At 72.2% G+C, this 27,857-nt stretch overlaps 1 protein-coding gene across 1 annotated transcript; it reads left to right on the forward strand.

Annotated features, from left to right (window-relative positions):
- The first annotated feature begins 1,904 nt into the window (after positions 1-1,904).
- On the forward strand, positions 1,905-27,669 carry PLOD3 (procollagen-lysine,2-oxoglutarate 5-dioxygenase 3). Its single transcript, XM_039499585.1, is given in 21 exon segments — positions 1,905-2,043; positions 5,262-5,353; positions 6,080-6,216; positions 6,760-6,923; positions 7,776-7,939; positions 11,818-11,881; positions 13,784-13,881; positions 14,767-14,868; positions 16,811-16,942; positions 17,311-17,432; positions 17,704-17,720; positions 17,723-17,758; positions 17,761-17,806; positions 19,890-20,015; positions 20,351-20,492; positions 21,210-21,323; positions 22,301-22,366; positions 22,686-22,790; positions 23,646-23,792; positions 24,711-24,836; positions 27,434-27,669. Coding segments are annotated over 21 exon segments (2,247 nt in total). The 5' UTR covers positions 1,905-1,952; the 3' UTR covers positions 27,590-27,669.
- Positions 27,670-27,857: the final 188 nt, after the last annotated feature.

Below are 27,857 nucleotides of genomic sequence, written 5' to 3' on the forward strand. Positions count from 1 at the left end.
AGCCCCTGGCACCCCATCTCCCTCCCCGACAGCCCCTGGCGCCCCATCTCCCTCCCCAACAGCCCCAGACACCTCCCCATCTCCTCCTCGACAGCCCCCAGGCGCCCCAGTTCCCTCCCGGAGACCCCTGGCACCCCCACTCCTCTGCCCCCGACAGCCCCAGGCACCCCCACTTCCTCCCCGACAGCCCTGGGCACCCCATCTCCCTCCCCAACAGCCCCAGGCACCCCCATCTCCCTCCCTTGACAGCCCCTGGCGCCCCACTGCCCTCCCCAACAGCCCCTGGACACCCCCATCTCCCCCAACAGCCCCGGGCACCCCACTTCCGTCTCCCCAACAGCCCCTGGACACCCCCATCTCCCTCCCCTGACAGCCCCCAGCCCCACAGCCACTTCCCTCCCCCAATAGCCCCCCGGCAACCCCTTTCCCTCCCCGCCCAAGAAACCCGCCGCATGCAGGCCTCCCGCGGGGCGTGTTACAGCCACCCGCTGGGTGGGGGTGGGAACCAGGCAGACCCCCCGCTAGATCTGCCCCCCCCCAGCACTTGGGGGCGGCCCCCAAATCTTCCCACCGCCATCACTGGGGTGGTGGGATTATTATTATCCCTGGGGCCCTGACTATCCACATGGGTCAGCGCCCGCCATGACACCCCCCACGGGCAGGAATTGGGGACGCCCCCCCCCCCAGTCAGCGGGGTCACAGAGCTCCTCTGGCCCTGGGGCTGCGGGATGCCATCCAGCCCCTCCAGCTGTGGGGTTTCTTGCTGTGCCCCACACCCCGAGAGGAGCTGGGCTGCCCCCCCGCGATCCGTGCCCAGGCCGCACCCTAAGGACTCTGCCCCGGCCGGCCTCGAGCCCGCACACGTCTCCCCGGCCCCGTATCTCGCAGGGGGGAACCCGCAGCGCTTCGGGGCGCGTCTACCCAGCACAGGACACTGGGGTGCACTCAATGAGCCGCCCCACCCCGGGCGATGGCAGGGAGGCCGCCCGGCGCCCGGCCTGGGGGGTGTTTCCGCGCTCGGCCGGGGGAGAGAAATCAGCCGCCGACGCCACTGTCGGGATCCTAGTGTAGACGAGTCTCTGGCGATGACGCCCCCCCCAATCGGCGCAGTGACCCCACTAGCCCCAGGGGGCACCCGCCAGCGCTCCGGGCCGCTGGGGCGGTGGATGGATTCTACACCCCCAGGAGAGCCCGCTCCTTCCCCAGGCCCAGAGGAGAACCCAGGCGTCCTGGCTCCCAGCCCCCCCTGCTCTAACCCTCCAGCCCCCACTGCCCTCCCAGAGCCTGGGGGAGAACCCAGGAGTCCTGGCTCCCAGCCCCCCCTGCTCTAACCCACCAGCCCCCACTCCCCTCCCAGAGCCTGGGGGAGAACCCAGGAGTCCTGGCTCCCAGCCCCCCTGCTCTAACCACCAGCCCCCCTCCCCTCCCCTCCGAGAGCCGGGGGGAGAACCCAGGAGTCCCGGCTCCCAACCCTCCCCCATCTTCTCTGCATCCCCCTCCCCACTGCCCCCTTTTCCCACGCTCCCCTCCCCCTCCCGGAGTCCCCCTCCCTCACAGCTCCCTGCCCGGCCCCCCAGGGGTCTCCACCCCCCCGAGACCCCTCCTCCGCCCCGCCCCCCCTTTTTTGGCAACGTGGCAGCAGGAAACCAGAAATTTCCCTTTTCGCCGCCCCAACTTTTCCAGCGTTTTCTCGCTCGGGAACTTTCCCGGCCGGGGATTGGCCGGCGGGGTGGGGGGCGCGGGGGCGGGGCCCCTGGTTGTGGGGTGCCCCCCATGGGGGTGCCGGCGGGGAGGGGGAGGCTCGGGGGGCCCCCAGTCAGGGAGGGGGCGCAGAGCCCCGCGGGGGGGGGCGGGAGGAGCCTCCCCCCCCACACCCCCAGCCGGGGGGGCTGGGAGGAGCCGGGCTCGGATCGCGAGAGCTGCGAGCCCGGCCCCGCTCAGAGCCTCCCGCCATGGAGCCGAGCCCGGCCGCGCTGCTGCCCCTGGCCGCGCTGCTGCTGGGGTCGGCGGGACGGGACCCCGCCCGGCCGGCGCTCAACCCGGGTGAGCCCCGGGACACGCCGGGGGTGATCGGGGCAGGGGGGCACGGAGAGGGGCGGGGGGAGTTCGGGGGGCGCGGACGCGGGGGGGGGGCGCATGGCGAGATTGGGGGCACGGACACAGGGAGGGGGCGCAGGGGGAGATCGGGGTCTGAGGACACGGGGGGGCGGGAGGAAGATCGGGGACACGGGAGGGGCGCGGGGAGATCCGGCAGGGGCACGGAGAGGGGGCGCAGGGGAAGATCGGGGTCTGGGGACACGGGGAGGGGCGGGGAGATCGGGGCAGGGGATACGGGGGTGTGTGCAGGGAGATCGGGGGCACAGGGAGGGGAGCAGGGGAGATCGGGGCAGGGGACACGGAGGGGCGGGGGTAGATCGGGGGTCGGGGGACACAGGGAGGAGCATGTGGGGAGGGAGACACGGGGACGGGCGCAGGGCAGGAGATCGGGGGCAGGGCTGAACAGAGACCCCCACCACAGGCACTGGGGTATGTGGGGTGTTCCTGGCTCCCAGAGACGGGGAGAGAACCCAGGAGTCCTGGCTCCCAGCCCCCCCGGCTCTCACCCACCAGCCCCCACTCCCCTCCCAGAGCCGGGAGAGAACCCAGGAGTCCTGGCTCCCAGCCCCTGCTCCGACCCACCAGCCCCACTCCTCCCAGAGCCAGGAGAGAACCCAGGAGTCCTGGCTCCCAGCCCCTGCTCCGACCCACCAGCCCCACTCCTCCCAGAGCCGGGAGAGAACCCAGGAGTCCTGGCTCCCGGCCCCCCTGCTCCGACCCACCAGCCCCCACTCCCGTCCCAGAGCCGGGAGAGAACCCAGGAGTCCTGGCTCCCAGCCCCCCCTGCTCTAACCCACCAGCCCCCACTCCCCTCCCAGAGCCGGGGAGAGAACCCAGGAGTCCTGGCTCCCAGCCCCCCCAGCTCTAACCCACCAGCCCCCACTCCCCTCCCAGAGCCGGGGGGAGAACCCAGGCGTCCTGGCTCCTGGCTCCCTGCCCCCGGCGCTCACCACAGCCGCAGTGGCGGGTTCGGGACGCGGTAATTACACCTCATGGTCTGGCTCTGCCTAGACAGTGGCTGGGTGGCCCCTGATGCTCCGGACGCCTGGCGCGAACGGCAGCCCACTGGCACCGCTGCCCTCTGCTGGGTGAAACCCGGAGTTTTCAGCTGTGTGCTATAGACCCCATACTGCCCAGGCGAGTCTCCCTGAGATCCCCCGGCTTTCTGAGCAGGGGCTGGGCGTAGGGCGCCCTCAGGGCGCGTCTGAGAGGCCCTGGCAGCACATGCCAAGCGAGCGCCCACGGGCAAGGAGGGGAGTGCAGCCCTGCTCGTCTCAGGGCAACCGAGGCACAAGGCCTGGCCAAGATCACAAAGGGAATCCTGCCCCCCTTCACCTCCTTCCCCGTGCTCACTACCAGCCCCCACTCCCCTCCCAGAGACGGGGGGAGAACCCAGGAGTCCTGGCTCCCAGCCCCCCCTGCTCTGACCCACCAGCCCCCACTCCCCTCCCAGAGCCGGGGGGAGAACCCAGGAGTCCTGGCTCCCAGCCCCCCCTGCTCCAACCCACCAGCCCCGACTCCCCTCCCAGAGCTGGGAGAGAACCCAGGAGTCCTGGCTCCCAGCCCCCTGCTCTAACCCACCAGCCCCACTCCTCCCAGCGCCGGGGGGAGTACCCAGGAGTCCTGGCTCCCAGCCCCCCCTGCTCCACCCCACCAGCCCCGACTCCCCTCCCAGAGCTGGGAGAGAACCCAGGAGTCCTGGCCCCCAGCCTCCCTGCTCCAACCAGTAGCCCCCACTCCCCTACCTGAGACCGGGGGAGAACCCAGGAGTCCTGGCTCCCAGCCCCCTGACTCTAACCCACCAGCCCCCACTCCTCCCAGAGCCAGGAGAGAACCCAGGAGTCCTGGCTCCCAGCCCCTGCTCTAACCACCAGCCCCACTCCTCCCAGAGCTGGGGAGAGAACCCAGGAGTCCTGGCTCCCAGCCCCCCCAGCTCTACCCGCCCGCCCCCACGCCCCTCCCCGAGCCGGGGAGAGACCCCCGGCGGCCTGGCGCCCAGCCCCCCTGCACTAACCACCAGCCCCACTCCTCCCAGAGCCGGGAGAACCCAGGAGACCTGGCTCCCAGCCCCCCTGCTCTAACCCCCCAGCCCCCCCTACCCTCTCAGAGCCGGGGAGAGAACCCAGGAGTCCTGGCTCCCAGCCCCCCCTGCTCTGACCCACCAGCCCCCACTCCCCTCCCAGAGCCGGGGAGAGAACCCAGGAGTCCTGGCTCCCAGCCCCCTGCTCTGTCCCGTGGGGGTCCAGCCCTTCTCTGGGGGCTGGGGGGCCCCATGCCGGGATCGAGGGGGGAACGGGGGCCCCGTCACCATCTCAAGCCGTCACCAGCGCTGGCCCGGGCGCCGCCCTCTGCTTCCAATTAGCTGCTGGCGAGGGCCGGGGCCGGGAATTTGTCCCGGTTGTTCACACGTAGCACAGTAGCGGCAGGACGCCCTGCCTGGGGGGGAGGAGGGGGGCCCCGGCGTGCCAGGGGCCACGTGGACTCCTCCCCCCCCGACCGAGATCGGGGCCCCGTCGCGCCGGGTGCTGCACACACGCCGTGCGCCGGGCCCTGCCCCGCGGAGCTCACAGCCAGACCGGACAAGGGGCGAGGGGGGAAACTGAGGCAGCGTGCGAGAACGGGCCTTGTGCGACGTCCCCCCCAGGGCAGCGGCTGAGCCGGGACTGGAACCAGGGGCCCGGTCTGGGGCCCGACCCCCTGAGCCGTCCTCTTCCCGCCCTCCGCTTCCTTAAGGTGCAGCCCTCCGGAGAGCCCCTCCCCCACGGTGCCTCAGTTTCCCCTCCCCCCCTTTGGCTGCTCGGGCGGGGACCATCCCATTCTGCGCCGCACCGGGCGTATTGGGGGCCTGAAGTTGGTTGTGGGGCGCAGGGCCGAGGAAGGGGGAGAGGGGCAGAGGGAAGGGGGCAGCTGGAATTTCAGGGCCCAGTGCTGGGAATGAAAATCCCAGTGGGTGATGTGTGTCTGAGCCCCTGCACGGCTGCCCCTGGAGGGGGATTCTCCATCCTCCAGGATCAGGGAGGGGCAGGTGCTGCCAGCACCCCCCATTGGCCGCAGCCCCCCAGGACTCCTGGGTTCTTCCACTTGTGTGCCGGGGGGTAGGGGGTGGAGCCAAACTGGGTCTATGGGGGGAACTAACCGGAACCCGGCACCTTTCTGCCCCACAGAAAACCTGCTGCTCATCACAGCGGCCACGGAGCAGACGGAGGGATACGAGCGGTTCCTGCGCACGGCCCGTCACTTCAACTACACCGTCAAGGTGAGACGGAGCCCACCCCAGAGCTGGGCGCATCTCGGCGCCGGGCGAGGGGTCCCCGGGTAACCGGCCGCCCCGCCCCAGAGGTGGCCGCATCTCAGCACCGGGCAAGGGGTCCCTGGGTAACCGGCCGCCCCACCCCAGAGCTGGGCGCATCTCGGCGCCGGGCGAGGGGTCCCTGGGTAACCGGCCACCCCGCCCCAGAGCTGGGCGCATCTCAGCGCCGGGCAAGGGGTCCCTGGGTAACCGGCCGCCCCACCCGAGAGCTGGGCGCATCTCGGCGCCGGGCGAGGGGACCCTGGGTCACCAGCCGCCCCGCCCCAGAGCTGGGCGCATCTCAGCGCCGGGCGAGGGGTCCCCGGGTAACCGGCCGCCCCGCCCCAGAGCTGGGCGCATCTCAGCGCCGGGCGAGGGGTCCCCGGGTAACCGGCCGCCCCACCCCAGAGGTGGGCGCATCTCAGCGCCGGGTGAGGGGTTGCTGGGTAACCGGCCGCCCCGCCCCAGAGGTGGCTGCATCTCGGCGCCGGGCGAGGGGTCCCCAGGTAACCGGCCGCCCCACCCCAGAGGTGGGCGCATCTCGGCGCCGGGCGAGGGGTCCCCGGGTAACCGGCTGCCCCGCCCCAGAGGTGGCTGCATCTCGGCCCCGGGACGGGGGTCCCCGTCGAAGCAGCCGCAGAGCTGGCCCGTCGGGGGGCTGGGGTCTCTCTCTCACGCCCCCCGTCCCCGCAGACCCTGGGGCTGGGCGAGCCGTGGCGTGGGGGTGACGTGGCCCGCACGGTGGGGGGCGGGCAGAAGGTTCGCTGGCTGAAGGAGGAGATGGCGAAACACGCGGAGCGGGAGGAGCTCGTCGTCATGTTCGTCGACAGGTACGGCGGGGGGGGGGCCCTGCTCGCCCCGACGTCTGGGGGTCCCCCCGCCCCACTCCCAGCCCCCCAGTGCCGCAAGCAGCGTTCGGGGGGGCCAGGCGGGGCAGGGAGGGGGCTTTGGGGTGCATTGCGGGGGTGATGCTCCCCAGGGCAACGTGCATTTCCCAGCCCGGCTCCTCCTGACGGAGGGGGACCCCCCCCCACTTACCTGTCTCTGGGACGTGTGGGGCACCCCCCGTCATCCCTCACCCCGACTTGCTGGGCGGGGGGACCGTGCAGGGGGGCACAGCTCCGGGCTGGAGGTAACCCACCTTGGGGTGCTGGGCCCTGCCTCACCCCCCCTGTACCGCCCCCCCGAACGCCCAGCTCAGCCCCATAGCCCTGTGGGGCAGGAGGGCAGAGCGAGGGGCCCGGGGGGTCGCTGTGACCTGTCTGCCCCCCCTGCCCCCCGGTTACGACGTGCTGCTGGCCGGGGGCCCCCTGTGGGGCGGGAGGGCAGAGCGAGGGGCCGGGGGGGTGGCTGTGACCTGTCTGCCCCCCCAGTTACGACGTGCTGCTGGCCGGGGGCCCCCTGGAGCTGCTGCGCAAGTTCCTGGCGTTCGGCAGCCGGGTCGTGTTCTCGGCCGAGGGTTTCTGCTGGCCCGAGTGGGGGCTGGCCGAGCGCTACCCCCCCGTCGGCACCGGCAAGCGCTTCCTCAACTCCGGCGGTGAGTGCCGGGGCGGGGGACGGGAGGAGGGGCGGAGGGGCTGGGGGCACGAGGGGATGTGGGGCAGGAGGGGCTGAGGGGACGGGGCAGAGGGGTGGGAGGGGATGGGGGTGTACGGGAGGAGGCGGAGGGGCTGGGGCAGGAGGGGATGTAGGGGCAGAGGGGTTGGGGGCCGGGGCAGAGGCGTGGGAGGGGATGGGGCGGAGGGGTTGGGGTCAGGAGGGGATGTAGGGGCAGAGGGGCTGGGGGCAGAGGAGGGGAGGGGGCAGAGGGGTTGGGGGCAGGAGGGGATGTAGGGGCAGAGGGGTTGGGGGCCGGGGCAGAGGCGTGGGAGGGGATGGGGGCAGAGGGTGGGGGTCAGGAGGATGGGGCCGGGGCAGAGGCGTGGGAGGGGAGGGGGCAGAGGGGTTGGGGGCAGGAGGGGATGTAGGGGGCAGAGGGGCTGGGGTCAGGAGGATGGGGGCCGGGCAGAGGCGTGGGAGGGGATGGGGCGGAGGGGCTGGGGTCAGGAGGGGATGTAGGGGCAGAGGGGCTGGGGGCCGGGGCAGAGGCGTGGGAGGGGATGGGGGTGGAGGGGTTGGGGGCAGGAGGGGATGGGGGCTGGGGCAGAGGCGTGGGAGGGGAGGGGGCAGAGGGGTTGGGGGCAGGAGGGGATGTAGGGGCAGAGGGGTTGGGGGCCGGGGCAGAGGCGTGGGAGGAGGGGAAGGTGTGAAGTGGTTGGGGGGCCCGGGCGGAGTGGGGGGGACGCTGCGGGTACCCGGTGGTACGGGTGGGGGTGCCCGGGGCAGGGTGTCACGGGGGCGGGGGGAGGGCACAGGTCCCTGGTGGGGGGAAGGGGGGCGTAGAGTCCAGGGGGCAGCCCCCAGGAGGCGGGGCCGGCCGGGCGGGTACCTGACCTCTCCCCGCAGGTTTGTCGGCCGCCGGCCGTGCACGGCCTGGCCCAGCTCTGGAAATACCAGGACGACGACGACGACCAGCTGTTCTACACCCGCATCTACCTGGACCCCGGCCTGCGGGTGGGTCCCCCCGCTGCCCCCCGCCTCCCGTCGGCCCCCCCGCTGCCCCCCACCTCCCGTCGGCCCCCCGCTGCCCCCGCCTCCCGTCGGCCCCCGCTGCCCCCACCTCCCGTCGGCCCCGCTGCCCCGCCTCCCGTCGGCCCCCGCTGCCCCCGCCTCCCGTCAGCCCCGCTGTCCCCACCTCCCGCCGGCCCCGCTGTCCCCACCTCCCGTCCGGCCCCCGCTGCCCCCGCCTCCCGTCGGCCCCCGCTGCCCCCACCTCCCGTCGGCCCCGAGCCCTGGGGACCCGGTGCCCCACCTCCGCCGGCCCCCGCTGCCCCACCTCCCGTCGGCCCCCGCTGCCCCCACCTCCCGTCGGCCCCCGCTGCCACCACCTCCCGTCGGCCCCCGCTGCCCCCACCTCCCGTCGGCCCCCGCTGCCCCACCTCCCGCCGGCCCCCGCTGCCCCCACCTCCCCGGGCCCCCGCTGCCCCACCTCCCGCCGGCAGCCCCCGAGCCCTGGGGACCCGCTGCCCCACCTCCCGTCGGCCCCCCCGCTGCCCCCCACCTCCCGTCGGCCCCCCGCTGTCCCCCACCTCCCGTTGGCAGCCCCCCGAGCCCTGGGGGACCCCGGTGCCTTTCGGGGGGGGGCAGGGACTTGTCCGGCCGCCCGCTCCTGGAAACAAAGGCCCCACGTGGGCCGGACACGCCCCACACCTCTGGGCTCCCAACCAGAGAGAATCGGGCAAACGCCTGGTTGTAATTGGGCTGGGGCGGGGGGGGCGGTGTTATGGGAACCCTCCCAAATCCCGTGACCAGACCCCGGGGGACACTTTGGGGAACGTTTTGCACGGGGAGGCCGAGCTCTGGTGCCCGGCTCCGGCGCACAACGTGCAAAGCCCGGAGTCGTGCGAACCTCAGCCAGAGCTGGCAGCACGTTAAAGGGTCTTAGGAGGGGGGTGGAAGGGAGCTGCGCCGCAGAGAAACCCCCCGACATGGGGTCACAAGTCAGCGGAGAAGGGCAGGGAGAGTCGGCGGAGCAGGGAAGGGAGAGTCGGGGAGAACGGAGAGTTGGTGGGGAAGGAAAAGGAGAGTCGGCGGAGCAGGGAGAGTCGGGGGAGAAGGGAGAGTCGGTGGAGAAGGGAAGGGAGAGTCGGCAGGGAAGGAAATGGAGAGTCGGCGGAGCAGGGAGAGTTGGTGGGGAAGGGAAGGGAGAGCCGGCAAAGAAGGGAGAGTCGGCGAAAAAGGGAAGGGAGAGTCGGGGAGAAGGGAAGGGAGAGTCGGGGAGAACGGAGAGTTGGTGGGGAAGGAAAAGGAGAGTCGGCGGAGCAGGGAGAGCCGGCGGAGAAGGGAGAGTCGGGGGAGAAGGGCGAGTCGGTGGAGAAGGGAAGGGAGAGTCGGTGGAGAAGGGAGAGTCGGTGGAGAAGGGAAGGGAGAGTCGGTGGAGAAGGGAAGGGAGAGTCGGGGAGAAGGGAGAGTCGGGGAGAAGGGAGAGTCGGTGGAGAAGGGAAGGGAGAGCCGGCGGAGAAGGGAGAGTCGGTGGAGAAGGGAAGGGAGAGTCGGGGAGAAGGGAAGGGAGAGGCGGCGGCGCTGGGAAGGGTGTGTCGGGGAGAACGGAGTGTTGGTGGGGAAGGTATAGGAGAGTCGGCGGAGCAGGGAGAGTCGGGGGTGAAGGGAAGGGAGAGTCGGGGAGAAGGGAGAGTCGGGGGAGCAGGGAGAGTCGGGGAGAAGGGAGAGTCGGCGGAGAAGGGAAGGGAGAGTCGGCGGAGAAGGGAGAGTCGGGGGAGCAGGGAGAGTCGGGGGAGCAGGGAAGGGAGAGTCGGGGAGAAGGGAGAGTCGGCGGAGAAGGGAAGGGAGAGTCGGGGAGAAGGGAGAGTCGGGGGAGAAGGGAAGGGAGAGTCGGGGAGAAGGGAGAGTCGGCGGAGAAGGGAAGGGAGAGTCGGCGGAGAAGGGAAGGGAGAGTCAGGGAGAAGGGAGAGTCGGGGGAGCAGGGAGAGTCGGGGAGAAGGGAGAGTCGGCGGAGAAGGGAAGGGAGAGTCGGCGGAGCAGGGAGAGCCGGGGGAGAAGGGCAAGTCGGTGGAGAAGGGAAGGGAGAGTCGGGGAGAAGGGAGAGTCGGCGGAGCAGGGAGAGTCGGCAGAGCAGGGAGAGTCGGCGGGGAAGGAAATGGAGAGTCGGCGGAGCAGGGAGAGCCGGCAGACAAGGGTGCTGGATCTTGCCACACGCCCTCTCCAGAGCCCCGGAGCCTTCGGCGTTGGCGCCGCCTCCCGGCGGAGGGACGGGAGCCGGATTTGCCAGACGTCGCCCGGCACAGAGGCGGCGCCGAGGCACCGGAGCTCTCGGGGTCTCGGGTTTCCTTTCCGAAGCAATTCGACATCCTTGGCCTTTACTGCGGCGGGCGACTAGTCCCGGGGGGGCAGGGGGGTCTGGCTGCGTTTACACCGGCCCGGGGGTGTTGTCGGGATTCAGCCCAGCCCCCTTTGGGGGGATCCCCATTGTTACCACCTGGGCTGGGACCCCCTAACCCCCCCACCGTCAAAGCCTGGGGCCCGGGGAGAGACCCCGTCCCAGCCGCTCCCCAGCTGGGGCCCAGGCATCGCCGAGCGGCTCGGCTGGTGACACCGGGCTTTGGGGAGAAGCCGGGACACGTCGGGGCGCAGGGTCGGGGGGCACCGCGCTCGGGTCGCCAGGGATTGGCTGCGCGGGGACATAGAAACACCCCACGGAAAGACGCGGCGCCGCCGAGAAACCTGACGGGGCTTTTCCTCGTGCCGCGGAGCCGGAGCCGGACGACGGGCCACGGGCCACGACTGGTCCCCGGGAGGGCCAGTGACTATTGTAGGCATGAGACCAGGGGGCTGGGAGCCAGGACTCCTGGGTTCTCTCCCCGGCTCTGGGAGGGGAGTGGGGGCTGGTGGGTTAGAGCAGGGGAGGCTGGGAGCCAGGACTCCTGGGTTCTCCCCCTGGCTCTGGGAGGGGAGTGGGGGCTGGTGGGTTGGAGCAGGGGGGCTGGAGCCCGGACTCCTGGGTTCTCCCCGGCTCTGGGAGGGGAGTGGGGGCTGGTGGTTAGAGCAGGGGGGGCTGGGAGCCAGGACTCCTGGGTTCTCTCCCGGCTCAGGGAGGGGAGTGGGGGCTGGTGGGTCAGAGCAGCGGGGGCTGAGAGCCAGGACTCCTGGGTTCTCTCCCCAGCTCTGGGAGGGGAGTGGGGGCTGGTGAGTTGGTGCAGGGGGGGCCAGGAGCCCGGACTCCTGGGTTCTATCCCCGGCTCTGGGAGGGGAGTAGCGGCTGGGAGCCAGGACTCCTGGGTTCTCTCCCCGGCTCTGGGAGGGGGCTGGGGGCTGGCGGGTTAGAGCAGGTGGGGCTGGGAGCCAGGACTCCTGGGTTCTGTGATGGGGGCTGGGGATTGGCTCTGGGATGCGGCTGACTCTGGGGAGGGGCGGCCGAGTTCCAGGAGCCCAATGTTGAAGACCGAAGGGGAATCGGCCCCCTGCTCATTGCGGGTTTGGGGGTGTTCAGCAGGAAGCCCCCCCATCCCGACATCCCCACACAATCTCCACCGGCTCTTTGCAGAGGACCCTGGGTCCCATTGCGGGGCGGTCGGGTGGGGGGTTCAGGGCCGGGGGGACATTTCAGGGAGATGTTCCCCCCCAAGGGGAGCCTGTCCCCAGTGAAACCCCCTCCTGTCGGGGGTCTCGGCCCCAGGCCCTGCCTCCATGGGGGGCACTGCGGGGGGAGGCAGGGTGCTGGGGGGATCGGAGGCAGGGAAGGGGGTTGGGTGCTGGGGGCAGCAGTGGAGGGACGGGTTCAGGGGATGTGGGGTGGCACAGGGGGTGGGGGGTGATGGGGGCAGTCTGGGGGCAGGTCCCTCCCCGATCTGACCCCCCCTTCCCCCCCCCCGCAGGAGAAGTTTGGGCTCGCGCTTGACCACAAGTCGAAAATCTTCCAGAACCTCAATGGGGCCATCGGTGAGAGATGGGGGGGGCACCCCATAACCTGGGGGGTCAGGACACCTGGGTCCTATCCCAGCTCCGGGGGGAGGGGGCAGGACTCTTGGGTTCTCTAACTGACTCTGGGAGGAGTGGGGGCGGGGGGGTTACAGCCGGGGGGCTGGGAGCCAGGACTCCTGGGTTCTCCCGGCTCTGGGAGGTGGGGCTGGTGGGTTAGAGCCGGGGCTGGGAGCCAGGACTCCTGGGTTCTCCCCAGCTCTGGGAGGAGTGGGGGCTGGTGGGTTAGGGCAGGGGGCTGGGAGCCAGGACTCCTGGGTTCTCCCGGCTCTGGGAGGAGTGGGGGCTGGTGGGTTAGAGCCGGGGCTGGGAGCCAGGACTCCTGGGTTCTCTCCCTGGCGCTGGGAGGGCAGTGGGGGCTGGTGGGTTAGAGCAGGAGGGGCTGGGAGCCAGGACTCCTGGGTTCTCTCCCCAGCTCTGGGACGGGAGTGGGGGCTGGTGGGTTAGAGCAGGGGGGGCTGGGAGCCAGGACTCGTGGGTTCTCTCCCGGCTCTTGGAGGAGTGGGGCTGGTGGTTAGAGCAGGGGCTGGGCGCCAGGACTCCTGGGTTCTCCCCCGGCGCGGGGAGGGGAGTGGGGGCTGGTGGGGTAAAGCAGGGGGCTGGGGGCCAGGACTCCGGGGGTCTCTCCCCGCTCCGGGAGGGGAGTGGGGGCTGGTGGGTGAGAGAAGGGGGGGCTGGGAGCCAGGACTCCTGGGTTCTCCCCCCGGCTCCGGGAGGGGAGTGGGGGCTGGTAGGTTAGAGCAGGGGGGCTGGGAGCCAGGACTCCTGGGTTCTCCCCCCGGCTCTGGGAGGGGAGTGGGGGCTGGTGGTTAGGGCAGGGGCTGGGAGCCAGGACTCCTGGGTTCTCCCGGCTCGGGAGGAGTGGGGCTGGGGGGTTAGCGCAGGGGGGGCTGGGAGCCAGGACTCCTGGGTTCTCTCCCCGGCTCCGGGAGGGGAGTGGGGGCTGGTGGGTGAGAGACGGGGGGGCTGGGAGCCAGGACTCCTGGGTGCTCCCCCGGCTCCGGGAGGAGTGGGGCTGGTAGGTTAGAGCAGGGGCTGGGAGCCAGGACTCCTGGGTTCTCACCCCGGCCCTGGGAGCGGAGTGGGGGCTGCTGGGTAAGAGCAGGGGGGCTGGGAGCCAGGACGACTGGGTTCTCTCCCGGCTCTTGGAGGAGTGGGGTCTGGTGGGTTAGAGTAGGGGCTGGTCGCCAGGACGCCTGGGTTCCCTCCCCGGCTCTTGGCGGGGAGGGGGGTCTGGTGGGTTAGAGCAGGGGGGGCCGGGAGCCAGGACTCCTGGGTCCTCCCCCCGGCTCTGGGAGGGGAGTGGGGGCTGGTGGTTAGAGCAGGGGGTCTGGAGCCAGGACTCCTGGGTTCTCCCCCCGGCTCCGGGAGGGGAGTGGGGGCTGGTAGGTTAGAGCAGGGGGGCTGGGAGCCAGGACTCCTGGGTTCTCCCCCCGGCTCTGGGAGCGGAGTGGGGGCTGGTGGGTGAGACCAGGGCGGGCTGGGAGCCAGGACGCCTGGGTTCTCTCCCCGGCTCTTGGAGGGGAGTGGGGTCTGGTGGGTTAGAGGAGGGGGGGCTGGGAGCCAGGACTCCTGGGTTCTCTCCCCGGCTCTTGGAGGGGAGTGGGGTCTGGTGGGTTAGAGCTGGGGGGGCCGGGAGCCAGGACTCCTGGGTCCTCCCCCCGGCTCTGGGAGGGGAGTGGGGGCTGGTGGTTAGAGCGGGGGGTCGGGAGCCAGGACTCCTGGGTTCTCCCCCCGGCTCTGGGAGGGGAGTGGGGGCTGGTGGGTTAGAGCAGGGGGGGTTGGGAGCCAGGACTCCTGGGTTCTCCCCCCCGGCTCCGGGAGGAGGGGCTGAGACCCTCTATCCCCACATCTCTCTCGCAGACGAGGTGGTGCTGAAGTTCGAGAGGAGCCGGGTCCGTGCCCGGAACGTGGCCTATGACACCCTCCCTGTCGTCATCCACGGCAACGGGCCCACCAAGGTACCCCCGAGGTCCCCCCCCGACACCCCCTCCTCCCCCGAGATCCCCCCCGGGACCCCCTCCTCCCCCGAGATCCCCCCGGGACCCCACAGCCCCGACACCCCCTCCTCCCGAGATTCCCCTGGGACCCCACAGCCCCCAACACCCACTCCTCCCGAGGTCCCCTGAGACCCCACAGCCCCCGACACCCTTCCTCCCCTGAGGTCCCCTGAGACCCCCACAGCCCCGACACCCCTTCCTCCCGAGATCCCCGGGACCCCTGCAGCCCCCGACACCCCTCCTCCCTGAGATCCCCGGGACCCGCAGCGCCCGACACCCCCTCCTCCCCGAGATCCCCTGGGACCCCGCAGCCCCCGACACCCCCTCCTCCCGAGATCCCCTGGGACCCCACAGCCCCGACACCCCCTCCTCCCTGAGATCCCCTGGGTCCCCACAGCCCCCGGGACCCCTCCTCCCTGAGATCCCCCGGGTCCTCACAGCCCGCGACACCCCGTCCTCCCGAGATCCCCTGGGTCCCCACAGCCCCCTCCTCCCCAGGTACCCCAGAAACCCCCATGGGTCCCCATAGCCCTGACACCCACTCCTGCCCGAGATCCCCCAGGCCCCTCCTGCCCCAGGTACCCCAAGATCCCCTTGGGACCCCCTCTTGCCCCGCTCTGCCAAGATCCCCTCCTCCCCCAGGTACCCCTTAATCCCCCCCGGGACCCCCACAGCCCCCTCCTCCCCGGGGAGCCCCCCGTTTGATTTCCTCCCCGTCTCTCAGGGTACCCATAGCCGGGGGCTCCCCTGGCACCCAGAAACCCGCCCCCGCCCTCGCCGCTGTGGGGAGGGGGCGGACGGGGGGGGCAGCTGGGGGCCCCGTACCTCACCCCTTCCCCCCCCCAGCTGCAGCTGAACTACCTGGGGAATTACATCCCGAACCGCTGGACCTACGAGGGGGGCTGCGGGGGCTGCGACCAGGGGCTGCTCGACCTCTCGGGGACCCCGGTGAGTGGGGGCCAGAGGGGCGCTGAGGTGGGGGGGAACTGGGGGGGCCTGGTTTTGGGGCAGGGTGTGGCTGGCTTCGGGGGGGGCAGTGGCTGGGTTTGGGGGTACAGGGGGCTCTGGGTTCGGGGGGTGGCAGTGGCTGGGTTTGGGGGCAGTGTGGCTGGCTTTGGGGGCAGGGGCTGGCTTCAGGCGACAGGGCCTGGGTTTGGGGGTACAGGGTGGGGCTGGGTTTTGGGGGCAGGGGCTGGGTTGGGGCTGGGTTTGGGACAGGGTGTGGCTGGCTTCGGGGTCAGGGGCTGGCCGGGCGGCAGGGCCTGGGTTTGGGGTACAGGGTGTGGCTGTTTTGGGGTCAGGGCTGGGTTTGGGGGCTGTGTTTGGGGCAGGGTGTGACTGGGTTCAGGGGTGGCAGTGGCTGGGTTTGGGGGTGCACGGTGTGGCTGGCTTTGGGGGTCAGGGTCTGGGTTCGGGGTGGCAAGGCCTGGGTTTGGGTACAGGGAGTGGCTGGCTTCGGGGCAGCAGGGCCTGGGTTTGGGGTACAGGGTGTGGCTGTTTTGGGGTCAGGGGCTGGGTTTGGGGCTGGGTTTGGGGCAGGGTGTGACTGGGTTCAGGGTGGCAGTGGCTGGCTTTGGGGGTCGGGGTCTGGGTTGGGGCGGCAGGGCCTGGGTTTTGGGGTACAGGGAGTGGCTGGGTTTGGGGTCAGGGGCTGGGTTTGGGGGCTGGGTTTGGGGCAGGGTGTGACTGGGTTCGGGGCGGCAGGGCCTGGGTTTCGGGGTACAGGGAGTGGCTGGCTTTGGGGGTTCAGGGGCTGGGTTTCAGGGTACAGGGAGGGGCTGGGTTTTGGGGTGCAGGGTGTGGGTTCGGGCGGCAGGGCCTGGGTTTGGGGGTACAGGGAGTGGCTGTGTTTGGGGTCAGGGGCTGGGTTTGGGGGCTGCAGGGCCTGGGTTTGGGGGTACAGGCAGTGGCTGGGTTCGGGGGGTCAGGGGCTGGGTTGGGGGCTGGGTTTGGGGCAGGTGTGACTGGGTTCAGGGGTCAGTGGCTGGGTTCGGGGGCGGCAGGGCCTGGGTTTCGGGGTACAGGGAGTGGCTGGGTTCGGGGTCGGGGTCTGGGTTGGGCGGCAGGGCCTGGGTTTGGGGTACAGGAGTGGCTGGGTTTGGGGGTCAGGGGCTGGCTTCGGGGGCGGCTGGGCGTGTGTTTGGGGGTCCAGGGTGTGGCTGGCTTCGGGGGTCAGGGGCTGGCTTCGGGGGCGGCAGGGCCTGGGTTTGGGGGTCCAGGGTGTGGCTGGCTTCGGGGGGCAGGGCCTGGGTTTGAGGTACAGGGTGTAGCTGTTTTGGGGTCAGGGGCTGGGTTTGGGGGGCTGGGTTTGGGGCAGGGTGTGACTGGGTTCAGGGGTGGCAGTGGCTGGCTTTGGGGGGTCGGGGTCTGGGTTCGGGGCTGGGTTTGGGGCAGGTGTGACTGGGTTCAGGGGTGGCAGTGGCTGGGTTCGGGGGTCAGGGCTGGGTTTGGGGCGGCAGGGCCTGGGTTTCGGGGTACAGGAGTGGCTGGGTTCGGGGGTCGGGGTTCGGGGCGGCAAGGCCTGGGTTTCGGGGTACAGGGAGTGGCTGGGTTTTGGGGGATCAGGGGCTGGGTTCGGGGGCGGCAGGGCCTGGGTTTCGGGGTACAGGGAGTGGCTGGGTTCGGGGTCAGGGGCTGGGTTGGGGCTGGGTTTGGGGCAGGGTGTGACTGGGTTCAGGGTGGCAGTGGCTGGCTTTGGGGGGTCGGGGGCTGGGTTCGGGGGGCTGGGTTTGGGGCAGGGTGTGACTGGGTTCAGGGGTGGCAGTGGCTGGGTTCGGGGGGTCAGGGGCTGGGTTCGGGGTGCAGGGCCTGGGTTTGGGGTACAGGGAGTGGCTGGGTTCGGGGGGTCAGGGGCTGGGTTCGGGGGTGCCTGACCCCCGTCTCTCCGCAGGACGCGGCGCTGCCCCAGGTCCTGGTGGGGGTGTTCGTCGAGCAGCCGACCCCCTTCCTGCCCCAGTTCCTGCAGCGCCTGCTGGGCTGGGACTATCCCTACGCCCGGCTACGCCTCTTCCTGCACAACCGCGTGAGTCCCCCCGCTGCCCCCCTCTGCCCCCCACGACCCCGCCACCCCCCGCGACCCACGGTGCCCTCGTCTGCCCCCCCCGCGACCCACAGTGCCCCTGGCTGCCCGTGACCCCTATTCACTGGACACCTCCAGATCCGCCCAGGTACCTCCCTCACCAGCATTGACCCCCCCCAGGAACCCCAAAATCCTCCTGTGACCCCAGCAGCTCCCACGACCCCAGGCCCTCCCAGATCCCCTCACCAGCACTCGCCCCTGGGGACCCCCAGATCCCCACCCCAGCACTGACCCCTCGGGATCCTAGAGTCCCCGTCCCGCGCCGGGGGGGTTCCCGGCGCCCCCGGCTGACCCCTGCCCCTCCCCCCCAGGAGGTGTTTCACGAGCCCCACGTGCAGGGGGCCTGGGAGCGGCTCCGTGGGGCCTTCGCCAGCGTCAGGCTGGTGGGGCCGGAGGAGGAGCTGAGCCAGGGCGAGGCCCGGGACATGGCCATGTGAGTGGGCGGGGCTTGGGGAAGGGGGCGGGGCCATGCCAAGGGAAGGGGGCGGGGCAGTGGGGTTGTGGGCGGGGCTACAGGAGAGGGATTAGGGTGGATGGGGCGGGGCCATGGGGAGGGGCGATGCTGAGGCGTAGGGGGCATGGGGTCACGAAGCAGGGGGCATGGAGAAGGGGTTGGCGATGGGCACAGAGGAGGCGGGGGCTGGGGGTCATGGTGTGGGGCTGGGGGTAGCGTTTGTCTGACCCCGCCCCGCCATGTGCCCCAGGGACCTCTGCCGGCAGGACCCGACTGCGACTATTACTTCAGCCTCGACGCCGACGCCGCCTGACCAACCCGGGGACCCTGCGCGAGCTGATCCGCCAGTACCGGTACAGCCCCCCCAATCCTGCCCTGTCCCCCGAAACGTGCCCTGCCCCCCGAAACCTGCCCTGTTCCCCACTGCCCCCCCGCTCCCCACTGACCCCCAACCCGGGGACCCTGCGCGCCCTGATCCGCCGGAACCGGTACAGCCCCCCGAAACCTGCCCTGTCCCCACGTGCGTGCCCTGCCCCCCGAACCTGCCCTGTTCCCCACTGCCCCCGCCCCACTGACCCCAACCCTGGGACCCTGCGCGCCCTGATCCGCCAGAACCGGTACAGCCCCCCCAAACCTGCCCTGTCCCCCGAAACGTGCCCTGCCCCCCGAAACCTGCCCTGTTCCCCACTGCCCCGCCTCCCACTGACCCCCAACCCGGGACCCTGCGCGCCTGATCCGCCGGAACCGGTACAGCCCCGAAACCTGCCCTTCCCCACTGCCCCCGCCTCCCACTGACCTCCAACCCGGGGACCCTGCGCGCCCTGATCTGCCGGAACCAGTACAGCCCCCCGAAACCCCCTGCTCCCCGAAACCTGCCCTGCCCCCACTGCCCCCGCTCCCCACTGACCCCCAACCCGGGACCCTGCACGCCCTGATCCGCCGGAACCGGTACAGCCCCGAAACCCCTGCTCCCGAAACCTGCCCTGCCCCCACTGACCCCCGCTCCCCACTGACCCCAACCCGGGACCCTGCACGCCCTGATCCGCCGGAACCGCAGTACAGCCCCGAAAACCCCTGCCCCGAAACCTGCCTTGCTCCCACTGACCCCGCCCCCACTGACCCCCAACCCGGGGACCCTGCATGCCCTGATCCGCCGGAACCGGTACAGCCCCCCGAAACCTGCCCTGCTCCCGAAACCCGCCCTGCCCCCAAAACCTGCCCTGCTCCCCACTGACCCCCACCCCGGGGGCCCTGCTCGCCCTGATCCGCCAGAACCGGTACAGCCCCCAAACCCCTGCTCCCGAAACCTGCCCTGCCCCCACTGCCCCCAACCCAGGGACCCTGCGTGCCCTGATCCGCCAGAACCGTACAGCCCCAAACCTGCCCTGTCCCCGAAACGTGCCCTGCCCCGAAACCTGCCCTGTTCCCCACTGCCCCCGCTCCCACTGACCCCAACCCGGGACCCTGCGCGCCCTGATCTGCCAGAACCGGTACAGCCCCGAAAACCCCTGCTCCCAAACCTGCCCTGCCCCCACTGCCCCCGCCTCCCACTGACCCCCAACCCGGGACCCTGCGCGCTCTGATCTGCCAGAACCGGTACAGCCCCGAAACCCCTGCTCCCGAAACCTGCCCTGTTCCCCACTGCCCCCGCCTCCCACTGACCCCAACCCGGGACCCTGCGCCCTGATCTGCCAGAACCGGTACAGCCCCGAAAACCCCTGCTCCCAAACCTGCCCTGCCCCCACTGCCCCCGCTCCCCACTGACCCCAACCCGGGACCCTGCACGCCTGATCCGCCGGAACCGGTACAGCCCCGAAACCTGCCCTGCTCCCGAAACCCGCCCTGCCCCCAAAACCTGCCCTGCTCCCCACTGACCCCAACCCGGGACCCTGCGCGCCTGATCCGCCGGGAACCGCACAGCCCCGAAACCTGCCCTGCTCCCGAAACCTGCCCTGCCCCCACTGCCCCACTGACCCCCAACCCGGGGACCCTGCGCACCCTGATCCGCCGGAACCGGTACAGCCCCCCGAAACCCCCGGCGCCCCGAAACCTGCCCTGCCCTGCCCCCACTGCCCCAACCCAGGGACCCTGCGCCCTGATTCGCCAGAACCGGTACAGCCCCCCCAAACCTGCCCTGTCCCCCACAGCCTGGGCACCCTGAATGCCCTGATCCACCAGCACCTGTAAGACCCCCCTGAACCCCGTCCTGCTGCTGCACGGGCCCCATTTCATCGTGTCCCCGCACCCTCGCTTAGCTCCGCCCCTTGCGTCCCCGCCCCCTCGCTTAGCTCCGCCCTTGTGTCCCCGCCCCCTCGCTTAGCTCCGCCCCTTGCGTCCCCGCCCCCTCGCTTAGCTCCGCCCTTGTGTCCCCGCCTCGCTTAGCTCCGCCCTTGTGTCCCCGCCCCCTCGCTTAGCTCCGCCCTTGTGTCCCCGCAGGAAGGTGGTGGCCCCCATGGTGTCGCGCCCGGGCAAGCTCTGGTCGAATTTCTGGGGGGCGCTGAGCCCCGAGGGCTACTACGCCCGGGCCGAGGACTACGTGGAGCTGGTGCAGGGCAAGCGGGCGTGAGTCACCCCAGGGACCCGCCCCCACTGGAGCTCCGCCCCTTCCCGGAGGAGGGGCCTGAACCCGCCCCCACTGGAGCTCCGCCCCTTCCCGGGGGAGGGGCCTGGACCCGCCCCCACCGGAGCTCCGCCCCCTTCCTGGGGGAGGGGCCTGGACCCACCCCCAACGGAGCTCCGCCCCTTCCTGGGGAGGGGCCCGGACCCGCCCCCACTGGAGCTCCGCCCCCTTCCTGGGGAGGGGCCCGGACCCGCCCCCACCGGAGCTCCGCCCCCTTTCGAGGGGCGGGGCCTGCACCTTGCCCCGCTGACCCGGTGTCCGTGTGTCCATCCCGCAGTGGGGTGTGGAACGTGCCCTACATCAGCCAGGCCTACCTGGTGCGCGGGGAGACGCTGCGCTCGGAGCTGCACGACCGGAGCGTCTTCACCCTGGAGGAGACCGACCCCGACATGGCCTTCTGCAAGAACGTGCGCGAGAGGGTACGGGGCCCCCCCAGCCCCTCACAGCCCCCCCCCAGACCTCCGGTACTCCCCCTGGGTCCCCACGGCCCCCAAACCCCGCAGTCCCCTGAACCCCAGCCCTGCAAAATTCCCCGTCCACCCCGACATGGCCTTCTGCAAGAACGTGCGCGGAGAGTGCACGGCCCCAGCCCCTCACAGCCCCCAAAACTCCCACAGTCCCCTGGGACCCCACGCCCCAACCCCGCAATCCCCTGAACCCCCAGCCCTGCAAAATCCCCATCCACCCGACATGGCCTTCTGCAAGAACGCGCGAGAGGGCACGGGCCCCCTCAGCGCCTCACAGCCCCCAAACCTCCGGTACTCCCCTGGGTCCCCACGGCCCCCAAACCCCGCAGTCCCCTGAACCCCCAGCCCGGCAAAATCCCCACCCACCCCGACATGGCCTTCTGCAAGAACGTGCGAGAGGGCACGGGGCCCCCAGCCCCTCACAGCCCCCAAACCTCCTGTACTCCCCTGGATCCCCACGGCCCCCAAACCCCGCAGTCCCCTGAACCCCCAGCCCGGCAAAATCCCCCATCCACCCCGACATGGCCTTCTGCAGCAGAGGCTGAGGAGATCCACCCCGTCCCCAACAGTCCCCCCCAAACCCCTCGCTCGGCCCCTCCCCGCCCGGGGCGTCTCCCTGGGGGGGGGGGGGGATTCCTGGGGGGTCCCTCATGGGCCTGTCTCCCACAGGGGATTTTTCTGCACATCACGAACCTGGAGGAGTTCGGGCACCTGCTCTCCACGGCCAATTACAACACGTCCCGCCTGCACCCCGACCTCGGGCAGCTCTCGGAGAACCCCCTGGTGAGTGACCCGGCCCCCTGGCGTGTGACCCCGCCCCCTGCCCCGCCCCCTGGCATGTGACCCCGCCCCCTGCCCCGCCCCCGCCTGCACCCCGACCTCGGGCAGCTGTCGGAGAACCCCCTGGTGAGTGACCCCGCCCCCTGCCCCGCCCCCCGCCTGCACCCCGACCTCGGGCAGCTGTCGGAGAACCCCCTGGTGAGAGACCCCGCCCCGGCGTGTGACCCCGCCCCTGCCCCGCCCCGGCGTGTGACCCGCCCCTGCCCCGCCCCACCTGCACCCCGACCTCGGGCAGCTCTCGGAGAACCCCCTGGTGAGTGACCCCGCCCCCTGCCCCGCCCCCCGGCGTGTGACCCCGCCCCCTGCCCCGCCCCCGCCTGCACCCCGACCTCGGGCAGCTCTCGGAGAACCCCTGGTGAGTGACCCGCCCCAGCGTGTGACCCCGCCCCTGCCCTGCCCCCGCCTGCACCCCGACCTCTGGCAGCTCTCGGAGACCCCTGGTGAGTGACCCGCCCCGGCGTGTGACCCCGCCCCTGGCCCACCCCTGCACCCCGACCTCTGGCAGCTCTCGGAGAACCCCTGGTGAGTGACCCCGCCCCTGCCCCGCCCCGCCAGCACCCCGACCTCGGGCAGCTGTCGGAGAACCCCCTGGTGAGTGACAGCATGGCCCCACCCCCTTCCCCTCCCACAGCATGTCCCGCCCCAGGCCCCGCCCCTCTGCGGGGTGTCCTGGCCCCTACACTGCCGCAGGGGGCGGGGCTGGCCCATGGGGTCCAGGGGTTTGGGGGGGGTCTGTCCCCAGCGCCGGCTCGGAGGGCTGATGGGGCAGGGACCCTGGGGTCCGGGTGTGAGGGGACATCTCATCCCGCGGGCTGGGGGAGGGGAGACGGGGGCAGGGGAGACGGGGGGCAGGGGCTGGTGGGGGAGGGGAGACGGGGTGGCAGAGGGGGGGGTCTCACACCATCTTTGCCCCCCCCCAGGACTGGCAGGAGAAATACATCCACGAGAACTACTCCCGGGTGCTGGACGGGGAGCTGGTGGAGCAGGTAACCCCCAACGTCCCCCAGCCCCCAACATCCCCAGCCCCCATCATCCCCCAGCCCCCAACGTCCCCCTGTCCCCCCGCCACAACGGTCCCCCACCCCAACGTCCTGCAGCGCCACATCACTCCCCCACCCCACCCGCCCCGAAACTCCCACGAAATCCCCAGGAATCCCCCAGCTACCCCCTTGGGCATCCTCCCCACCTGTCCCGTCAGATAACCCCCTCGGGATGCTGCCCTGTCCCCCCACTTCCTGCCCCCTGCCTGCCCCCGGCGCCCCAGTAACGCCCAGCCCCATGGGGCAGCCCTGACTGTCCCCGCAGCCCTGCCCCGATGTCTACTGGTTCCCCGTCCTGTCGGAGGCGGCGTGTGACGAGCTGGTGGCGGAAGTGGAGCATTATGGGATATGGTCCGGAGGGCAGCATGAGGTGAGTGGGGTGCGACCCCCCCCAACCTGAGCCCCCAACCCTGTCGCAGAGTCTCCCGCTGCCCCCAACTCCCTGCAGCCCCTGCTGCCCCCAACTCCCGCTGCCCCCAGCTTCCCCAGCCAGCGCCCCGCTGCCCCCAACTCCCTGCTGCCCCCAGCTCCCCGCAGCCCCCAACTCCCTGCTGCCCCCAACTCCCTGCAGCCCCTGCTGCCCCCAACTCCGTGCTGCCCCCAGCTCCCACAGCCCCCAACTCCTGCTGCCCCCAACTCCCCACAGCCCCAAATCCCTGCTGCCCCCAACTCCCTGCAGCCCCTGGTACCCCCAACTCCCGCTGCCCCCAGCTTCCCAGCCAGCGCCCGCTGCCCCCAACTCCCTGCTGCCCCCAGCTCCCGCAGCCCCAACTCCCGCAGCCCCCAGCTCCCTGCAGCCCCTGCTGCCCCCAACTCCCGCTGCCCCCAGCTCCCCAGCGAGCACCCCTGCTACCCCCAACTCCCTGCTGCCCCACAGCTCCCACAGCCCCCAACTCCCTGCTGCCCCCAACTCCCCAGTCCCCGCTGCCCCCAGCTCCCTGCAGCCCAGCGCCCCTGCTGACCCCCAACTCCCGCTGCCCCCAACTCCCGCTGCCCAGCGCCCTGGTGCCCCCAACTCCCTGCTGCCCCCACAACTCCCAGCCAGCGCCGCTGCTGCCCCCAACTCCCGCTGCCCCATAGCTCCCGCAGCCAGCGCCCGGCTTCCCCAGCTCCCGCAGCCCAGCGCCCTGCTGCCCCCAACTCCCCATAGCCCCCGCTGCCCCAGCTCCCGCAGTTCCCGCTGCCTCCCAGCTCCCCAGCCCCGCTGAGGTGTCGTTGCCCCCAGGACGCCCGCCTGGCCGGGGGCTACGAGAACGTCCCGACCGACGACATTCACCTGAGCCAGCTGGGGCTGGAGGGCGAGTGGCTGCGGTTCCTGCGGGAATTCGTCGCGCCCGTCACCGAGACGCTGTACCCCGGCTACGCCACCAAGGTACCCCCCCACAGCCCCACCACAGCCCCCAAACCCTCCCTGCCGCCGAGCCCCCACCCCCGCAGCCCGTCACCGAGACGCTGTACCCGGCCACGCCACCAAGGTACCCCTGACACCCCCGCAGCCCCGCCACCTGGAGTCCCAGGCCCCGACCCCCGCGCTCGAGCCCCCACCCCGCAGCCCGTCACCGAGACGCTGTACCCGGCTATGCCACAGGTACCTCACAGCCCCCACAGCCCCGCCGCTGGAGCCCTCGAGCCCCCGCCGCCCGGAGCCCCCGCCCGTCACCGAGACGCTGTACCCGGCTACGCCACCAGGTACCCCCTCAGCCCCACAGCCCCCGCTGGGAGCCCCTGAGCCCCCGCCACTCGGAGCCCCCTCCTCCCCTGCAGCCCGTCACCGAGACGCTGTACCCGGCTATGCCACCAAGGTACCCCTGACACCCCGCAGCCCCCGCCGCTGGGAGCCCTCGAGCCCCCGCCTGGAGCCCCCGCCCGTCACCGAGACGCTGTACCCGGCACGCCACCAAGGTACCCCTGCCCCCGCAGCCCCAAAACCCTCCCTGCCGCTGGAGCCCCCACCTCCCCCGCAGCCCGTCACCGAGACGCTGTACCCGGCCACGCCACCAAGGTACCCCGGGCGGGCCCCCACACCCCTGCCGTCCGGAGCCCCAACCCCTCCCGCAGCCCGTCACCGAGACACTGTACCCGGCTACTCCACTAAGGTACCCCTGACACCCCCGCCGCTGGAGCCCCCACCCCTCCCTGCAGCTCGGCCCCTGACCCTCGACCCTCCCACAGCCCGGGCCCCTCCAGCCTCGGGAACGCTGCTCCGCCCGGCTCTGGCAGCGGCTGCTGGGCCATTACCCGGCCGTGGGTCGCGCCCCGCCCCACCCGCTCTGAGTGCCCCTCCCCCCAGGCCCGGGCCCTGCTGAACTTCGTGGTTCGGTACCGACCCGAGCGGCAGCCGGCGCTGAGACCCCACCACGACTCGTCCACCTTCACCATCAACATCGCGCTCAACAGCAAGGGCACCGACTACGAGGTGAGACCCCCCCCCCCCGGGCAGAGCCGGGGCTGCGCGTCGGGAGTGAGGGGCACCGGGGGGCTGCAGGTCAGGAGTGAGGGGCACCGGGGCTGGGTAACGGGCTGCGGGTCGGGAGTGAGGGGCACCGGGGGCTGCAGGTCGGGAGTGAGGAGCACTGGGGCTGCGCGGGAGTGAGGGGCACCGGGGCTGGGTAACGGGGCTGCGGGTCGGGAGTGAGGGGCACCCGGGGCTGGGTAACGGGCTACGGGTCGGGAGTGAGGCACCGGGGGCTGCGGGTCGGGAGTGAGGGGCACCGGGGGCTTCGGGTCGGGAGTGCGGGGCACCGGGGGGGGCTGCGGGTCGGGAGTGAGGGGCACCGGGGGGCTGCAGGTCGGGAGTGAGGGGCACCAGGGGGCTGGGTAACAGGGGGCTGCGGGTCGGGAGTGAGGGGCACCAGGGGGCTGCGGGTCGGGAGTGAGGGGCACCGGGGGCTGCGGGTCGGGAGTGAGGGGCACCCGGGGGCTGCGGGTTGGGAGTGAGGGGCACCGGGGGGCTGCGGGTCGGGAGTGAGGGGCACCGGGTCTGCGGGTCGGGAGTGAGGGGCACCGGGGCTGTGGGTCGGGAGTGAGGTGCACTCGGGGCTGGGTACCGGGGCTCCGGGTCGGGAGTGAGGGGCACCGGGGGGGGCTGCGGGTCGGGAGGGAGGGGCACCCGGGGGCTGGGTAATGGGGGGCTGTGGGTCGGGAGTGAGGGGCACCGGGGGGCTGCGGGTCGGGAGTGCGGGGCACCTGGGGCCTGGGTAACAGGGGGCTGCGGGTCGGGAGTGAGGGGCACCAGGTGGCTGCAGGTCGGAAGTGAGGAGCACCAAGGGGGCTGCGCGTCGGGAGTGAGGGGCGCCGGGGGGCTGGGTAACGGGGCTGCGGGTCAGGAGTGAGGGGCACCGGGGGGCTGGGTAACGGGGCTGCGCGTCGGGAGTGAGGGGCACTGGGCTGCGTCGGGAGTGAGGGGCGCCGGGGCTGGGTAACGGGCTGCGCACAGGAGTGAGGGGCGCCGGGGCTGGGTAACGGGCTGCGGGTCAGGAGTGAGGGGCACCGGGGGTAACGGGCTGGGCTGCCGGGAGTGAGGGGCACCGGGGGGCTGGGTAACGGGGCTGCGCGTCGGGAGTGAGGGGCACCGGGGGGCTGCGGATCGGGAGTGAGGAGCACCAAGGGGGCTGCGGGTCGGGAGTGAGGAGCACCAAGGGGGCTGCGCGTCGGGTGTGAGGGGCACCGGGGGGCTGGGTAACGGGGCTTCGGGTCGGGAGTGAGGGGCACCGGGGCTGCGCGTCGGGAGTGAGGGGCACCGGGGGGCTGCGGGTCGGGAGTGAGGGGCACCGGGGGGCTGGGTAACGGGGCTGCAGGTCGGGAGTGAGGGGCACCCGGGGGCTGGGTAACGGGGCTCCAGGTCGGGAGTGAGGGGCACCGGGGGGCTGGGTAACGGGGCTGCGCGTCGGGAGTGAGGGGCACCGGGGGGCTGGGTAACGGGCCTGCGCGTCGGGAGTGGGGGGCACCGGGGGGCTGCGGATCGGGAGTGAGGGGCACTGGGGCTGGGTAACGGGGCTGCGGGTCGGGAGTGAGGGGCACCCGGGGGCTGGGTAACGGGGCTACGGGTCGGGAGTGAGGGGCACCGGGGGGCTGGTTAATGGGGCTGCAGGTTGAGAGTGAAGGGCACCAGGGGCTGCGGGTCGGGAGTGAGGGGCACCGGGGGGCTGCGGGACGGGAGTGAGGGGCACGGGGGGGCAGGGTAACGGGGCTGCAGATGAGGAGTGAGGAGCACCGGGGGGGCTGCGGGTCGGGAGTGAGGGGCACCGGGGGGCTGCGGGTCGGGAGTGAGGGGCACCGGGGGCCTGGTTAACGGGGCTGCGGATGAGGAGTGAGGGGCACCGGGGGGCTGCGGGTCGGGAGTGAGGTGCACTCGGGGCTGGGTAACGGGGCTACGGGTCGGGAGTGAGGGGCACCGGGGGGCTGGGTAACGGGGCTGCGGGTTGGGAGTGAGGGGCACCGGGGGGTGCGGATCGGGAGTGAGGCGCACCAGCGGGCTGGGTCAGGGGGCTGCGGGTCGGGCGTGGGGGGCACCCGGGGGCTGGGTAACAGGGGGCTGCGGGGCGGGAGTGAGGGGCACCGGGGGGCTGCGGGTCGGGAGTGAGGTGCACCAGGGGGCTGGGTAACAGGGCTGCGTGTCGGGAGTGAGGGGCACCAGGGGGCTGCAGGTCGGGAGTGAGGGGCACCGGGGGGCTGGGGAACTGGGCTGCGGGTCGGGAGTGAGGGGCACCGGGGGGCTGCGGGTCGGGAGTGAGGAGCACCAGGGGGCGGGGTCATGGGGCTGCGGCTCGGGAGTGAGGGGCACCGGGGGCTGCGGGTCGGGAGTGAGGGGCACCGGGGGGCTGCAGGTCGGGACTGAGAGGCACCGGGGGCTGCGGATCAGGAGTGAGGGGCACCGGGGGGCTGCGGGTCGGGAGTGAGGAGCACCAGGGGGCTGGGTAATGGGGCTGCGGATCAGGAGTGAGGGGCACCGGGGGCTGCGGGTCGGGAGTGAGGGGCACCGGGGGGCTGCCCCTCACGCCCGTCTCCCCCCAGGGCGGCGGCTGCCGGTTCCTGCGCTACTCCTGCTCCGTCACGGCCCCACGGAAGGGCTGGAGCCTGATGCACCCGGGGCGCCTGACCCACTTCCACGAGGGGCTCCCCACCACCCGCGGCACCCGCTACATCCTGGTCTCCTTCGTCGACCCCTAGCCCCGGCCGCGCCCCCCCCGCTGGGCCCTGGGGCGCCCCTCCCCCCGGGGGCCCGGCCTCGGACTCCCCCACCTGCTCGGGCCAGGGGCAGTGGGGGGGCGGCCCCCCCGTGGGGCAGGGGCTGCACCTGGGGGGCTGGGAGGGGGGCCAGGGGGATCTGGGGGCTGGTGGTGCTGGGGGGGGATGTGGCTGCTGTGTATAAAACATGTTAAATTATTGGGGGTCCTCCCCCCCCATAAATGTATATTTTTAACCACGGCCTCCGAGG

Source organism: Mauremys reevesii, linkage group 14 (assembly GCF_016161935.1).
Source record: "Mauremys reevesii isolate NIE-2019 linkage group 14, ASM1616193v1, whole genome shotgun sequence".
In the NCBI taxonomy this organism is placed as follows: domain Eukaryota; kingdom Metazoa; phylum Chordata; order Testudines; family Geoemydidae; genus Mauremys; species Mauremys reevesii.